The sequence below is a fragment of the Hypanus sabinus genome, chromosome 16 (genome assembly GCF_030144855.1).
Source record: "Hypanus sabinus isolate sHypSab1 chromosome 16, sHypSab1.hap1, whole genome shotgun sequence".
Lineage (NCBI taxonomy): Eukaryota > Metazoa > Chordata > Chondrichthyes > Myliobatiformes > Dasyatidae > Hypanus > Hypanus sabinus.
The window spans coordinates 68346539-68363852 of record NC_082721.1 but is presented as its reverse complement, the minus strand read 5'-3'; the positions used below and the strand labels follow the sequence as shown (position 1 = coordinate 68363852).

Sequence of the window (17314 nt, the reverse complement as noted above, 5' to 3'; positions counted from 1 at the left end):
TGTCCCTGTGTTCCAGTCTTGCAATTATAGCAATAGGTACTGTGCAGATTCCAAATATATTCCCATGCCTCTTAATGTTCAGTTAAAACACTGGGTCCTGTTACACGCTTAGTAATACAGCTTACCTCAATCCTTGCTCAACGTATTGGACAAAGTTACAGACATGGTTTTAGCACAAACTCAATGCGCTGAACCTGGGCATTTATCCCCAACCACAGCCAGTCTCCAGATTACCTCGATTTCACACATTCTCACAACACAGCTGTCGTACAAGTGTCCTCTCCTGATACTGAATGCAGAGGATTGCCTGTGGCATGTCAGAGTCCGCAGAGATATTGAAGGGAAACGCCACCCCCCCACCAAAAAAAATCCTTAATCACCCATCTTTAAAGCCATACATCACAAGACCCCTGCGAATCGGATTTAATCGCTATCAGAAAATCTGACTTCTACGCACAATAAGTCCTGGACTCCACTGCATGGGTCCTGCTTCAGCTGGACAAGATATTGAAGAACGATCAGTACAGCGCAGGCCCTTCGGCCCACAATGTCTGTGATGACCATGATGCTAAAATGAACTAAAACTATCTGCTTACACATCCTCCATATCCCTCCTTAAGGTTAAGACGTCTGTCTAAATGCCTCTTAAACACTACAATCAGGACTATCTTAATGTATTTGCACTTATATTTATTGTGCTTTTTTATTGTTGTCTTTATCTTATGACGTGTTTTATTTATGCATGGGATCCTGATAACAACTATTTGTTCTCCTCTACACTTGTGTACTGGAAATGACATTTAAAAATCTGCAGTATAGACATATCTGCTTCCTCCGCTGACGCTGCAGCGATATTCCAAGCTGTGTAAAATCAATACTGATCAAGACATCTCCTTTAACATCACTTTCTGCACCCCCCCTCCACCCATGCACCTGAAACCAGCGGGAAACTTCACTGAATCGTTGCAACTACTGAAACTAGCACTTGTGGTTTCACATCACAGAACTTACAGACTCTTCAGCCCTCAGTTCATTCACTGTTTGTGTTTGGAAGGTCCCAGTGATGGATTAGCAACTCAGTCGTGAATACTGGTCAAAAACATGTACGGTATCTTCCTTAAAATCGTGGGGTTTCTCAAGACAAAGCAGTAACTAGTGTCCCACAATAGCAGAAACTAATTCCTGCCTCTGACTAAACAAGGTCAAGCTGCTGGCAAAAGTGTACTCCTTGGTACTGAAATCACTGACAGCTCCAGTGGCCTAGACTTTGTTCACTTAACCCCACTCCACTGCCTCACGTTGGAGACCAAGATGCTGAAGTGGTCACAGATAAATCTACTCCACGTCACCTTGCTGGGGTAAACAGCCACAATCGACAGGCTGCTTTCAGGGACATCCCAAAATCTTCTCGGCAAGTTGCACTCAGGGACAGTCACTTCCTTCCAGCTCAGCAGCCTCTGTGGTGACCTTCAACCTAGGAATCCTACACAAATCCCTTTTTCTTTCCCACCCCTCCACTCCGTTCAACTCCCCCCAGCCCATCAGGATTCTACCACTCACCTCCATACCAGAGGCTTTCTATAGTGGTCAGTTAACTAAGTACGTTGTTGGAGGTTAATTGATGACTATAACAGGCCTTTGTTTGAGTTTGTGGGTTCAGAGAGAGGAGTTGGAGGTCAGGTGAGGGTTTAGGGACAGCGATGTGGAGGAGTTAAGAGGACACGGCTTTGCACCACATCTGAAGTCCAGGGATATGGGCACGTGACAAATGTTAATCTGAATAACAACCAGCACATTTGTGAAAGGTAGAAGAAAAGCACAGAGCAATGGGATGTAACGCACACAGAGAACCTGCAAACACCACACAGACAGCAACAGGAGGTCAAGATTCAACTGGACTGCTACGTAGCAACATCTTTAACCCAGTCACTTTTTACTACATTCGAACCCCAGTACACAGTCTTTTCACACGATATGGTCCATACAGCAAAATGAAAGATGTGCTTGTTCATGAAACTCCTAACTGCATTTCCGCTGTTCAGCTCAACCATTCCGTTTGGTCACACACCCCACATTTTCACCCTGCCCTGAAGTTTTATGAACTCTTCGCTGAATTTAGCAAAGGCGGTTCAAATGGCTCCCAGTTTTGACAGCCGGAAGGGGAAATAGGGGTACCTCTACCAGCAGACATTTGACACTGATTTGCCCCACACTGGACACGATATTGGCCCAAGGCCCCCTCAAAAGAGGAGGAAAGAACCCTTTTAGGTAAGTGTCCCTAAGGTTTACAGGCAAGCACTGACTCTAAGAAGCTTTTCAAGAAATGATTTCCATTGGAAAGTAAGAGATTATAAAACAATTTTATTTAAATATCCAGCATGGTAACAAGCCCTGCCTGCCCAACGAGCCCCCACCACTCTATTATACCTCTGTGACCAATTAACCAATTAACCGGTGCGTCTTTGGAATGTGGGAGGAAACCAGAGTACCCAGAGGAAGCCCATGTGGTCTAGAGGAGGTCAGACAAACTCCTTACAGACAGCAGTGAGGCCACCCGTAATTTTGATTGGAGAATATGTTTTTTTTTTAATCATAATCCTATCATTTGGCAACCACACAAAGCCAGAAAATAATTCACATCTGAAGGAGCCATGGATGGCCAGTCCATATAACGTTCACCATGTATGTTCAGTCCCCATACACTTCTATTCCCCATCAAGAAGGCCTTAAAGCTCTCCAAGAAGCCCAACTGGTTCCCCTCCACCACCACCACCCTCCTCCATCTGGCAGAGCTGGCCCTCACCCCCAACAATTTCTCCAAACTCAGGGGGTAGCCATGGGCAGGCACAGGCCCCAGTTATGCCCTCCCTTCATTGGCAATGCAGCACAGTCCATACTCCAAGCCTTCCCTGGTAATGCTCCCCAACTCCTCCTCTGCTACATTGACGACTGCATTGGTGCTGCTTCATGCAACCATGCTGAGCTTGTCAATTTTATCAACTTTGCCTCCAATTTCCATCCTGCCCTTAAATTCACTCGGCCCATTTCTGACACCTCTCTGCCATTTCTCGATCTCTCTGTCTCCATCTCTGGAAACAAACTGTCTACCAAAATCTTTTATAAACATACCAATTCCTATGACTATCTTGACTATACCTCTTCCCACCCTGTTGCCTGTAAAAATGCTATTCCCTTTTCTCAGTTCCTTCCTGGGATCCTGGGATCTGTTCCCTCAAAGCACATTTTCCTTTCCTCCACTATTGATGCAGCCCGTGTCCGTATCTCCTTTTCCCAGATATCCGTGACTACCCAACTTCCTGCTGTGTTAACAGGGACAGATTTCCTCTTGTCTTCACCCTACCACCCCAAGCATGAGCCCCTGCATCCAAAACATTATTCTCCACAACTTCTGCCATCCTCGACAAGATCCTACCAGCAGACACATCTTTACATCCACTCCCCACCCCATTCTCTGCTTTCTCTCTTCACACACATCCCTGCAAGGGACAGAAATGCTACACCTGCCCATTCACCTCCTCCCTCACCAACATTCAGGGCCCCAAACAGTCCTTCCAGGTGAGGCAACACTTCAACTGTTGAGGTCATCTACTGTACCTGGTGCAACTTCCTCTACATTGGTGATACCCATCATAAATTGGAGAACCACTTTGTCGAGCACCTCTGCTCCATCTGCCAAAAGTGGAACTTCCCTGTGGCCAAACATTGTAATTCCTATCCCTATTCTCATTCCGACACGTCGGTCCGTGGCTTCCTCTTTACCAGAAGGAGGCCACTTTCAGGATGGAGGAGCAACACCTCATATTCCATCTAGGTAGCCTCACACCCAACAGCACGAACATCGCTATCTCCTTCCCTCTTCATCTGCTGACGCCCTGACTAATCAGGAACCTATCGACTTCCACTTTAAATATACCCAATGACTTGGCCTCCACACCGCCTGTGACGATGATTCCACAGATTCAACACTCACTGGCTAAGGAAATTCCTCCTCTCTTCCAGGGGTCCCACCCTTAATGGTATTGGTCCATGGCATAAAAAAGGTTGGGAACCCTGCTCTATTTAATGGTCCTAGTATCTCACACTATAGGAAACATCTGCTCTATCTAGGCCTTTCAATATTCAACAGGTTTCACCCGGGGGAAAGGGATTGTGAACAGGTGGGACAAAATGCAACACATATTGGCGAGGTACACTTGCATACATCTAAACACATCAAATAGTCTCGGATCAAAAGAGTAACTTACAGGCATGACGCATCCCCGTGAGGGCTCCTGATGCACTGACCGTTGTTTTCACACGGACGGTGGTTGTCCAGACACTGCAGAGCTGTGAGGGAAAGAGTGAACGGTCACCTTTCAAGGCTATATTGGCAAAATATCAAATAGACTGAGTCCTGGCAGTCCCCGATCCAAGAACATATGAAGTGTTCTTCCTTGCATTGCAAGATCACACAAACAAATGACAAATAATCAGATGGTCCTTTCGGGTGTGTTTCTTTTTCGCTTGCAGAAAAGGGAAGTGATGCTGGTTCCAGACTAATCATTGGCCAGGGTAATAGGCATGACTGCCCCGGTAGCGGAGGAAAGGAAAGAGGGGGATTGAGTTCAAGAGTAGAGAGGTCATGTTGCAACTCTACAAACCTCTGGTGAGACCGCACTTACGAGTATTGTGTTCAATTCTGGCCACCTCGTTATAGGAAGGATGTGGAAGCTATGGAGAGGGTGCAGAGGGGATTTACCAGGATGTTGCCTGGTTTGGGGAACAAGTCATACGAAGCAAGGTTAGCAGAGATGGGACTTCTCTCTTTGGACTGTAGAAGAATGAGAGGGAACTTGATAGAGGTCTACCAGATGATGAGAGGCATAGTCAGTACCTGTTTCCCAGGGCACCAGGGGGCATATGTACAAAGTTAAGGGAGGGAAGTTTAGGGGAGACATCAGGGTAAGTTTTTTTTTACACAGAGGGTTGTGGGTGCCTGGAATGACTTGCTAGGGATGGTGGTGGAGGCTCAAACAATAGGGGTATTTAAGAGCCTCATGGATGAAAGAAAAATGGAGGGTTATGGGGTAATGTGGGTTTAGTATTTTTTTAAGTATTATATGGGTCAGCACAACATGGAGGGCTGAAGGGCCTGTACTGTGCTGTAGTGTTCTATGGTTCTGTGGTCTATGGGAGGCTGCAGGGGTTTGAAAGAGAGAAGGGGGTGGGAGGGGGCAAAGAGGGAAGGGGATGGGGAGAAGGGAGTGGGAGGGGGTGGAGGGAATGGAATGGGAGGTGCGGAGAGGGAATGGAGTGGGAGGTGTGGAGAGGAAATGGAGTGGGAGGGAGCGGAGGGAATGGAGTGGGAGGGAGCGGAGGGAATGGAGTGGGAGGGAGCGGAGAGAAGGGGATGGGAGAAGGGAGTGGGAGGGAGCAGAGGGAATGGAGTGAGAGGTGCGGAGAGAAGGGGATGGGAGAAGGGAGTGGGAGGGAGCAGAGGGAATGGAGTGGGAGGTTCGGAGAGAAGGGGATGGGAGAAGGGAGCGGAGGGAATGGAGTGGGAGGTGCGGAGAGAAGGGGATGGGAGAAGGGAGTGGGAGGGAGCGAAGGGAATGGAGTGGGAGGGAGCGGAGGGAATGGAGTGGGAGGGAGCGGAGGGAATGGAGTGGGAGGTGCGGAGAGAAGGGGATGGGAGAAGGGAGTGGGAGGGAGCGGAGGGAATGGAGTGGGAGGTGCGGCAAGGGAAGGAAGTTCAAGGGGACAAGAGAGAAGGAATTGGGGAGGGGAAGAGAAAAAGAAAAGCAAGACCGAAAGTACACAATTCCTTTTGATGAAACATTATCAAACACATGCACACACCCTCACCAGGAAAGCTACACAGCAGCTGGAATCAGTTTTTACAACCCAGAGAAAGGTTAATCACCTGGATGTGCTTGCACTGGCTCAGAACAAGGGGTCAAACTAGGTCCCACGCTCCAGCATTTTCCTCATAACCCTGCAAATTAGTCCTCATCATGAAAGTACCCAATGCTTTCTGAACCTTCTTGCCGAGTCTGCTTCCACTTTTTGGGTAGTGTGTTCCAGATGTCCATGTGTGGAAAACATTTCCCCTCATTTCCTGTCTATTGGAAGACTCCGTATAACGAGCAACAACCCAGAATCATAACCGGATATGGCACAGAATAGACACCTGGTCCGTTTCCTCCAGTGTCAGCTCCTGAATACTCAACTTGTTGCATTCACCTACTCCGCTGTTTTAGCCTACCTTTTGACCAAATGTTAATATCAACACTGTTTCTGGTAAAAAAAAATACAGTACAAGGTATTTTCCACATGATAACCAGCTTTTTAAATTGTGTACTCTCATAACCAACCCTCCAGCCACTGGAAACAATGGAAAGCCTTCACTATCTGTAAGCATCAATCAAATCTCCTCTCATTGCAACCTATCAGATATTGAATAGCTGACAAAGTGTGGATGTGGAGAGGATGTTCCCTATAGTGGGGGAACCTAGGACCAGAAGGCACAGCAGCAGAATTCAAGGACATCCCTTTAGAATTCAGATGAAGAGAAATTTCTTTACCAAGAGGGTGGTGAATCCCTGGAATTCATTGCCCCAGACAGCTGTGGAGGCCAGGTAATTAGGTATATGTAAGGCAGAGTGTGATAAGTTCTTGGGCATCAAGGATACAGGGAGGATGCAGAACAGTGGGGCTGAGGGGAATACTAAATTAGCCATGATGGAATGGAGGAACAGACCTGATGGGCTGAATGGCCTGGGGCTACTCCTCAGTCATATGGCCCTCTCATTTCTCCTGCTCCAACCATTACTCATGCTATTCAAGGTTATCACTTCTGCACCCAAGGCCGTACATTTCTCCAGTTTCTTATCAATTGATAAAGCCAAGGATTTCTTCCACTTGTGCTGCAAACGTTAGTGTGCATTCCCCTCCCAATCTCCCTGCTGCTGCAGCCGCAGTAAAACTCTGTGACCGTCTTCATTATCACAACCAAAAGGCACCACTTTTCACTTCAATAAAAACAAACAGAAAATGCTGGAAAAACTCAGCAGGTCAGGCAGCTTCTGTGGAAAGAGAAACAGTTAATGTTTCAGGTCTCAGTCTTTGCACCAGAGCTCAACGTTCAGAGGGTTTTTTTTTTGCCAGCATTTTCTGTGGGTTTACTTCAGATTTCTAGCATCTACAGTTTGGTATTTATCTCCCCTGTTAAACTTCCCATGCTAAGTGCCTGGTCTTTTAACAGGACTGCCATATGAGTCACCTTATCCTATGGGCAAATGTGCTGTACACTAGCAAGAGCATCCTGCAGTCAATTAAACTTGTTTTAGAATCAGACGGCACTAATGCTTTCATGGTGACATGAAACTAACATCAGGTGTTTAATACGACCTTTCTCTCTAGCCACTCTTTCACTGCCTCTTATCTTTCTTTCTCTTCCTCCCTCTTTTCTCTATCCCCTCCCCAATCCTTTTAAGTAGGGACCAATCCTCCATTATATATTGAACTTACAAGCCATCTGCAGACTTTGGAACTGTGTCCTGTCAACTCAAGACGACGATTAACGCGTGAACAAAAACAGCAGAGGTCCTAATAGAAGCCTCCTGACACACTACTGTAGTCTTCCCTGCATCAATTGTAACTCTCTTCTCACTGCCCCTTAACATCTCCTTCAATTCTGTCATTTTTCCTTTCGTGTGGTTCCTTGTCAAATGTCTTTTGAAAGCACACACACACACACACACACACACACACACACACACACACACACACACACACACACACACACACAAATTTCCTGTCACCCATCTTCATTAATTCATGTGAAAGATATCTTCAGTAAGTAAAAGATTCATTTAATAACCAAACATGCCAACTTTGATATTTCCTCTGTAGTTTACCTATACAATTAATGCCACGCCAGTTTATTGTTCTTAAAAGTTTCCCCATATTTACAGAGTCATGTTAAGCTGACCCTCCTGGGATTGCCAGTTTAACCCCCTCCCATGCAAATTCTACAACTCTACATATCGAAAGGGATTTGAAAGATTGGGCCACAAGCTCCCTAATTTCCAGTCACACTGCAGTACAAAAGCAGGGAGTTGCTGCTTGTGTAATTCTGCTGGACACCGTAGGCATGCCATGTTGGTGCCGACTCATACGGGCACAAAGGATGCCGTTCATGTACGATTCAAAATGGTGGCTGTTAACACGATCGGGGTTCAATCCCCGCTGCTGTCTGTAGGTAGCGTAATGATTAGTGCAATGCTTTACAGAAACCAACTTCCATGCTATCCGTGAGGAGTTCATACGTTTCTCCGGGTGCTCCTGTTCCCACCCACACTCCAAAGAGGTACAGTTAAGGTTAGTGAGCCGCAGGCATGCTTTGTTGGCACTGGATGTGCGGAGACTCCTGCCGGAGGCCTCTGGAACAATCCTCGCTGGTTTGACTTGATGCAAGTGGCATGTTCATGTGACAAAGGAAGCCAATCGAATCTTTAAAATAAATCTGAATCTGAGATTGTGCAAGACAGACCACGGCTGAAACGGTGCATCCAAATCTGCTCACCCCACTTTAGGAAGCATGCAAAAAGCAGGTGCAGAATTACCAGCATCATTCCAGAGATAAATGCTTTCCTTTTCAAGTATCTTTTATTTCAGATATCCACTATCTGCCTTTTTTTTTAAACTTTCATTTTCTGTAACATACTGACTAATTAGATCTTCCACTCAAAGTTCAAAGTGAATTTATTATCAATGTACATATATGTCACCATATAATATCCTGAGATTCATTTTCTTGCAAGCATTCAATGAAAAATAAAGAAATACGATAAAGTTTATGAAAAAGTACACATAATAAAGACTGGCAAACATCCAGTACGTAAAATAAGTCAAAATGTGCCAATAATAGATAAAAGTATAAACAAATAATACTGAGAATGTGACTTGTAGAGGCTGGAAAGTGAGTCTATAGGTTATAGAATCAGGTGAGTGAAGTTATCCATGTTTGTTCAGGAGCATGACGGTTGTAAAGTAATAACTGTCCCTGAACCTGGTGGTGTGGGACACAAGGCTCCTCGACCTCCTGGCTGATGACAGTAGCAAGAAGAGAGCATGGCCTGGATGCGGGAGTCTGGTGATGGATGTTGCTTTCTTTTGGCGGTGCTCCTGGTAAATGTGCTCACTGACGGGGGGGGGGGAACAAAGATGAGAGATGTGGCGGAGTTGTGCAAGATCAAAATAATTGAGAATATCCAATATCACTACGAACTTCTCCCCCTCCCCGAGTGACATTGGCAGCATCCTGTTTGTCAATCTAATGCTTCAGCTTTTGCTCTTTGTCTCCAGGAGGGGCCATTTTAGTCCCTGATTGATCCCAGCTTTAAATTAACTACCCTTCAGATTCCCTTCAAGTTAGCAAGTAATTTCTCTATTCTCCCTCAGAAATCTTTAAATATTCTCTAGCATCTGGCAAAGTCTCAGAGGACTGGTTATTAACCAGTGTTGTTCCTCTGATTAAGCATGGCAGCTGAGACAAATCAAGAAATCAAAGGCAGGTGAACCTTGTGCCAGTGGTGGGGAAATTGCTGGAACAGGCACCTACTCGCATCTGGAAAAACATGGACATATTTGAGATAGTCAGCTTGGCTTTGCATGGGGGAGATCATGTCTTACAAATTGTTCAGCTTTTTGATGAGATTCCATGAGGATTGTGATGAGGACTTTGGTAAAACTTTTTCTTACGTTTCATAACTCCAAAACAGAAGACTAATTGAAAGGGAAACGCAGAGTCTGGAATGAGTGTCTTTGTTTTGTATTTACTTTTAGCGAGGCGCACATTTATGATGTGGTGGGACAATGAGGTATGCCATCCGCATACTTTTATATATAACCCATAATGAATTCTTTATATGAAGAATGTGTAATCAGATCAAATATTACTGAAATATTAAATACACAACACTCCTCTCTACTTAGCTATAAACTCCAACATCTAACATCTCATCACACACGCACACACTATACTATATAATACAACTACCATACAGACATCCATAGCAGAACAACTTTTAAATTGTCCCATTCAAGCCTAAAGGTTTAATCACTGTAGGGGATTTCTTACTAATGTGGAATAATGCCTTTCCTGATGGCATGGGGGTTTCACTCTGCTTGGTGGGTGAGACCTATGGCTATGAACCAATCGCATGTTCTGGGACCTCCTCTGTGGTGGTTGTAGGAGTCGACTCAGGGGCTGCAGGAAGTGGTTCTGACAGCTCTGGACTCCTTTCTTCTGGATGCGTTGGCATCCTGAACAGTGCGTGGTCAGCTGCTTGATCCACCAGACAAAGCTTTGAGCCAATGCTTTCGTCTGACCACACCTAAACAACCGGCATGTAGCTCCTCCTACACTTCATCTCTCAGCTTGGATGGTGGAATAACTCCTAATCCCCACATTAAGGCAGCCCCCATTAAGGACAAGCTCATTCCAGCACTGTTAAAAATGGGGAAAACTGGGATTTCTGCTGCACATTCCAGCTTTTTTGGGTTGCCACGTGGACCTGAGACAGTGTGGGGTCTTTTCTGGTTTCCCTCTGCTGTAAAAGGGTGATTTTGATTTGCATTACGGAGAATACATCATAAGGAGTGTCCTCAATTGTCATTTTTTCAGGTATTTCCTTTTCCAAGGGTAAATGGGACAATCCATCAGCACTTCCATGATTCAACTTCAAATTCTCTCCAATTTGACTTTGTAGTTGTGTTCTCTAAGAAACGGAGCCCATCCCCTCATTCACGCCACTGCTGTTAGTGGAACACCTTCCCGTGAATTGACAATGGACACCAGTGGTTGACAATCAGTAACAAAGGTAAACTCTCTCCCATACAGGTTGTGGTTGAAACGTTCTACATCCCACACCAGACCCAAGGCCTCTCTGTCAATCTGTGCGTAACTTTTCTCTGCAAAAGTTAGGGAATGTGATACAAAGACTAGAAGGGAGTCAATTTTAGAAAACCTGGCACATTTATTTTTCAATATAGTCCCCTCCTACATTTACACACTTAGTCCAGCGGTCGTGGAGCATACAGATCTGGGACCTCCAGAAAGTGTCCACAGCAGGGGTGATTGATAAGTTTGTGGCCTAAGGTAGAAGGAGATGAGTTATGCAGCTCGTTACACGCACATGCAGTTCAACTCTTTGAGTGATTATGCAGAAAGTTTGAAGTTAATAACTCATTTAGTGACCTCCCAGCACATCACTAAGCTCATTACTGCAATGACAATTCTCAGACAATCTCTTCAATTCAGCCCCATAAGCCAAAATGGACTCTGCTTCTTCTTGATTCACTTATGAAACCTAAAGCATTCTGCAATCAACAACGGTTTTGTTTCTAAATGCTCCTGCATTACCTTCATGATATCAGCAAAGCACATTTTGACTGGTTTGATTGGAGCAGTCAAACTTCTAATCAAACTGTATGTCTTTAAACCCAATACCCTCAACAAAATTGCCTCTCACTTCTCATTGTTATTTCATTTGCTTTGAAATACTGCTCCATTTGCTTAGTGTACAATATCCAGTTATCTCTTATGCAACCAAACATATCTTTCCAACGTAGCCAGACAGTTTTGCTCTTCCTTTTATTTATGATTATTATTACACAGTACTGTTTATGAACACACAAATTTGTCCATTTTCTACCTTTTTTTTAAAACTTCCCTTCTGAAGACACATGCTGTGCTTTTTTTAAAACTCAAATGTCTCACCGTTCTTCAACAGGTGGGTAGTCCTCTCGGGTTTGTTTAATGCTTTCTCGTTGCCACTGTTATGTTTCGTAAACTACAAACACAAAACTAATTGAAAGGAAAACACAGACAGTCTGGAATGTGTGTCTTGGTTTTGTTTTTACATTTAGCAAAGTGCGCGTGTATGTCATGGTGATGTGATGGCCTATGCCATTCACGTACTTTTATGTAGAACTAGTTATTAATTACTTAAACAAACAAGAATGCTTAATCAAACAACATACAGTCGGCCCTCCTTATCCGCGAGTTCCGCATGCGCGAATTCAACCAGCCGTGAATCGCGAAAACCCGGAAGTGCTCTTCCAGCACTTGTTGTTCAAGCATGTACAGATTTTTTTTTCTTGTCATCATTCCCTAAACATTGCAGTATAACAACTATTTTACATAGCATTTACATTGTATTAGGTATTATAAGTAATCTAGAGATGATTTAAAGTATACGGGAAGATGTGCCTGGGTTATCGTGGATCGGGATCGAAAAAAATCAGAAGTTCTTACTAAGTAAGTCGGAACAGCTACATCCAATATTATTTAGGATCAGTTAGTCAAATGCTTGTCTTCATATATAGTATATATTTTACCTTTCCATGCATATAAAACACTACAGAATGTATGTTTCAGTGCCGAGTTCGATCTAGTGACAGATCGCTCCCAAGGGCGCTCTGCACCGTGCCGGGTTGATGTGGAGGATCAAACACCCAATAATTAAACCACTGCGTTGCTTAGTAATAATTGTTGCTTTCATCGGGGCACAGCCTTTCTCATTTTATCCTTTAAAATTGTTCAGATCGTTGACCAACGTAGCCTAACGCTTTTCCAATGTCTGATGGTGTTTCACCTCTTTCCGATCATTTTATTATTTCCACTTTACTTTCAACCGTTATCGTAATTATTTTCGTGAACAGAAACACTGCAGATTCAGATCTCTGCCGCTGGGTCCTAACGTCCACCGCTCTGAGACAGGTTAAATAAGGTCTGGGGTTCCGCTGGGTCCTAAGATCCACCCCATTGAGACAGGTTGAAAAAGGGACTTGAGCATCCACAAATTTCGATATCCACGAGGGGTCCCGGAACCAATCCCTCACGAATAAGGAGGGCCGACTGTATTTACAATATTACTGAAATATAAGCCAACATGTAGGTGAGCTGATTAGCTGTTTGCAGATAACACAAATATTGGTGAAACTCTGTATTGTGAGGAAGCTTTTCAAAGGATTCAGCAATGCTTAGACCAGTTGGAAATGTAGGCAGAGAAATGCCTACATTTAATTCAGACAAATGCAAGCAAGTGAGAACTTTGGAATGTCAAATAAAATTATATAATAAATGACAGAACTGTTAGGAGCATTGATATTCAAAAGGGATCTTTGGGGTCAAGTCCATATCTCCCAGAGAGTGGCAACACAAGTCTGTTTGTGACATTACAGGAAGGATGCCGAGGCCCTGGAGACCAACCAGATGAGTTTCACTAGGATGTCGCTTAGATTAGAAAGTATCAGCTGCAAAGTGAGGTTGGAAAAAATCAATTGTTTTCTCTGGAACACCAGGGGTTGAGAGGTGACCTGATAGTATACAAAATTCTGACAGGCATAGATAGGGTAGGTAGTCATTCTTTTTTCCAGAGTGGAAATATCAAATACTAAGGAGAAAGGGAAAAGTTTACAGAAGACTTACTGTATGAGCCAAGCTCTTTTTTTTAAAAAAAAGTCAAAGGTGTCTGGAATACACTGTCACAGAAAGTGGTGGAAGCTGATTCGATAGCAACATTTAAGATGCATTCAGATAGGCACACGAACAGACAAAAAAAATGTAGAAATGGCTATTGACCATGTGTAGGTTTATGTGATCAGTCTAAATTAGCGTCATGGTCAGCACAGATATTGTGGGCTGAAGGGCCATCTCCTGTGCTATACTGTTCTGTGATATTTAAATATGTCCTGCATTTAGCTTGTTTGACTACTATAATATAAATCTATTTGTTCTGTCTTCATTTCCTGATACATTTTATTTTCCATACTGTTATTGATCCAGAAAGCTGATCTGCTGAGATTTCACTTGAACCAGCTCTTTGTTTTGATGTCCAATACTTTTATTCTAGTCTGTCTAGACCATTGAAACTATTGAAATTAATCTTCCTACTGCTCAATCAGTTTACATTTGATTGCACCTGGTCAAACAGTTCCAAGCATGGTATTAAGATCACTATTCCTCTGTATTCTAGCCTTCTTAAGGATTTTTCCCTCCTCTCTCTACTTCCTCCATCATGAGGGTGGAGGCACAAGAACTAAGAAAGCCAGTAAAATTTATCAATGGTAACACGTGCATGTTCAGTTCTACCCTTGCAGTTCACATTCATTGAACCTGAAATCAACATACATCACAAGTTTAACACAAACCAAGACAGTGAATTTCTATTTCAGAAGGTCTACACCCATTTTGTTTCTCATACTGTTACAATCTCAGTCTATATTCAAAAGATACAAATCCACATTTCTAAAACTCCTTCAGTGGCAAATTGACTTAGGAGTAGACAATATAGCTGAAACCTGCTCTGTCTACCTTTGAATAAGATTATGGCCTATTGACATACATTCATCAGTTCCTGATAAACATAGGCTTTTGTTCCTGCAACAGACAAAAATCTGTGAACCTAGCTAAATCTGTTCCATTTATCAAAATCTTACTCAGGGATACTGGTACACATACCAGTAAACTCACAACATTTTAACCATAAGCCTACTGTAATATATATAACAGTAATCTCACTGATACATAGGTCAAAATGTCTATCCATATATTCACTGATGTACATGCCAACATATACACCAGTGATGTCAAAATCCAAATCAGGTTTATTATCACTGACATATGTCAGAAATGAGTTGTTTTACAGCAGTAATACAGTGTAATATTATACTATATATTACAAAATGAAATATAAATAATATAATGTAGTGCAAAAAAAGAGCACAAAGTGAGGTAGAGTTCATGGGTTCATGGAACCTCCAGAAATATGATGGCAGAGGGGAAGGAGCTGTTCCTAATGTGTGCCTTCAGGCTCCTGTGCCTCCTCCCTGATGATAGTAATGAGAAGAGGGCTTGCCCCGGGTGATGGGGGCCCTTAATGTTGGGTGCCACCTTTTAGAGTCATCGCCATTTGAGGAGGTCCTCGATGCTAGAGAGGCTAATGCCAATGACGGAGCTGGCTGAGTTTACAGCCCATCTTATTCTGCCCCTTCCATACCAGATTAGAATGCTCTTCGCAGTCCATCAGTAGAAATTTGCTAGAGTCTGTGTCTCATTGTTAAAAGTACTTTAAAGCCTCTGAGAGTTCAGAATGAAATACGTCAAATTTGCGTCAACTCAAACCAGCGAGAATTCAGTCATTACACTTCCTGTGCCAACATACCCACAAATAAGGCAACAAATTCCAAAGAGAGGCAAAAAAAAAAGGGGAGCGAAGCTCCGAAATGATGGAAGCTACAGGGAATGAAACGGGAACAAAAGGCACTGTGACGTTTGACGAACAAACGGCAGAGTGAGTTATTACAATCTGAAATGCACTGCCTAAGAGTGAGCTGGAGCCAATTTAAATGCAACTTAAAGGACTGTGCAAAAATGAAAAAGTTTCCAAGGATCAGAGCAAGTGGAAGAGGACAGTTGCCTGGATGACCCTTCCAAAACACAGCAGAGGAACAAAAGCCCTGGAGCCTGTCTCTGTGTCATATTCAAACACAGAACTTGGACAATATAGCACAGTACATTGTATTGACCTTTTAACCTACACTGAGACTTCCAAACTGCATAGCCTTCCATTTTTCTATAATCTGTGTGCCTGTTTAAGGGCCTCTTAAATGCCCCCAATGTATCTACCTTGCACATGCACCCACCACTCTCTGTGTAAAAAATTGTTTTTAAAATTGATTCTACAATGCATTAAAAACATTCTACAATAATTTCTTAACTCACTGGAGCAAAGGTTTCATTAATACATCTGTTGATGAATTACATGATCCACAGCAGAACATTTAACGCTATATTTTCGAAAGGATGCAAACCTACTGCTACAACAACCAACAATACAGCACTTGCAGTGGCAATGTGGTGTTCAAAGGAGTTGGGGCTGACTCAGGATGAAACGGAAGCTATCCTTGTGAAAACAGAGCACCAAGTAATAAAAGTGTCTTAACAAGCAAGAAAGTCCATAAGACATTGGAACAGAATTAGAGCATTTCAGCCCATTGAATCTTTTCCACTATTCAATCATGGCTGATGTATTTCAACCCCATTCTCCTGCCTTCTCCCCATAACCTTACTAATCAAGAACCTATCGACCTCCGCTTCAAATATACCCAATGACTTGGCCTCCACAGTCAATTGTGGCAATGAATTCCACAGATTCACCACCCTCTTGCTAAAGAAACTCCTCATCATCTCTGTTGTAAAGGGATGTCATTGTGTCCAGAGACTGTGCTGGACCATCTCACACACTCTCCACAGCCATTCCACAGCCTTTCAATATTTCAATGAGATTCCCCTCATTCTTCTAAACTCCGGTGTGCCATCAAGTGCTCCTCGTACATTAACTATTTCATTCCAGCGATTATTCTTATGAATGTCATCTGCACCATCTTTGCCATCACATCTTTTCTAAGATATGGGGCTCAAAACTGCTCCAATAGTCCAAATGTGGCTTGACCAATAAGTCACAGAAAAGGAATACTTACAGTAGAATGGCAGAAGAAATAGCAAGGTATTATGTGAGAGGCTGACATAAAGTCTGCACGTCTTGGGGGGTGTGAGGGTTGGGTGGGTGGGAGTATACATCCTTAATATTGTCAAGGAAGTAAGAGTGAGGATGTAGCTCACCATCCAACTGTGCAGGCAAGTGCCAGAGTAGCATTGGAAGTCTGAATGATGCACCCTTCTTCAACGGTGAGGAAACACAGAAGAATAGCTCCTTAAAACAAGCTGTCAGGTTGAAAACTTAGACGTCACACATTCTTTTGGCAGGTGTGATTCAGCAACAGAAATGGTTGGTAATGGACGCGTTACTGAGATTTTGTTAGGAAGATTCTCAAATCAAGAATCGCAATTAAATTCTTCCATGTTAACGTATTCAATCAGTTTAAGGTCACCAAAGAGAAGTTTCTCTGTAAGTTCTGGTTGTCAGGGTTACATACAGAAGTAAGAAACATTGATAGTCAATTTCAAAGAGGAAGCTGAACCAAGGGAGTACGGAGGTAGAGTAAGTAGTCAGGAGATTAATTAAAGACCTTCGTCAAAGAGCCAGCATAAATAGATTGAGAACCTTCTATGCTTTATCAGTCTATCCTTTACGATCAAAAGTACATGCGGAAAATTCACTGATCCATTGCACAATCAGATATAATTCCTTCTTTCTGCCCCTTGTATTCTTTTCTCCAATCTATACTGAGATAACTAAAATTCACAATTATTAAGATGTTGCTTTAATATCCTTTGGAAATG

At 43.3% G+C, this 17314-nt stretch overlaps 1 protein-coding gene across 4 annotated transcripts in view; it reads right to left on the bottom strand.

The window, feature by feature from the left end:
• notch3 (notch receptor 3) overlaps window positions 1-17314 on the bottom strand; it is a 211736-nt gene that overhangs the window by 179371 nt on the left and 15051 nt on the right. For all 4 annotated transcript variants that reach the window (XM_059992029.1, XM_059992030.1, XM_059992031.1 and 1 more), the window contains exon 2: window positions 4266-4347. In XM_059992029.1, the coding sequence (XP_059848012.1) occupies window positions 4266-4347 (82 nt within the window). The remainder of the gene's footprint in view (window positions 1-4265; window positions 4348-17314) is intronic.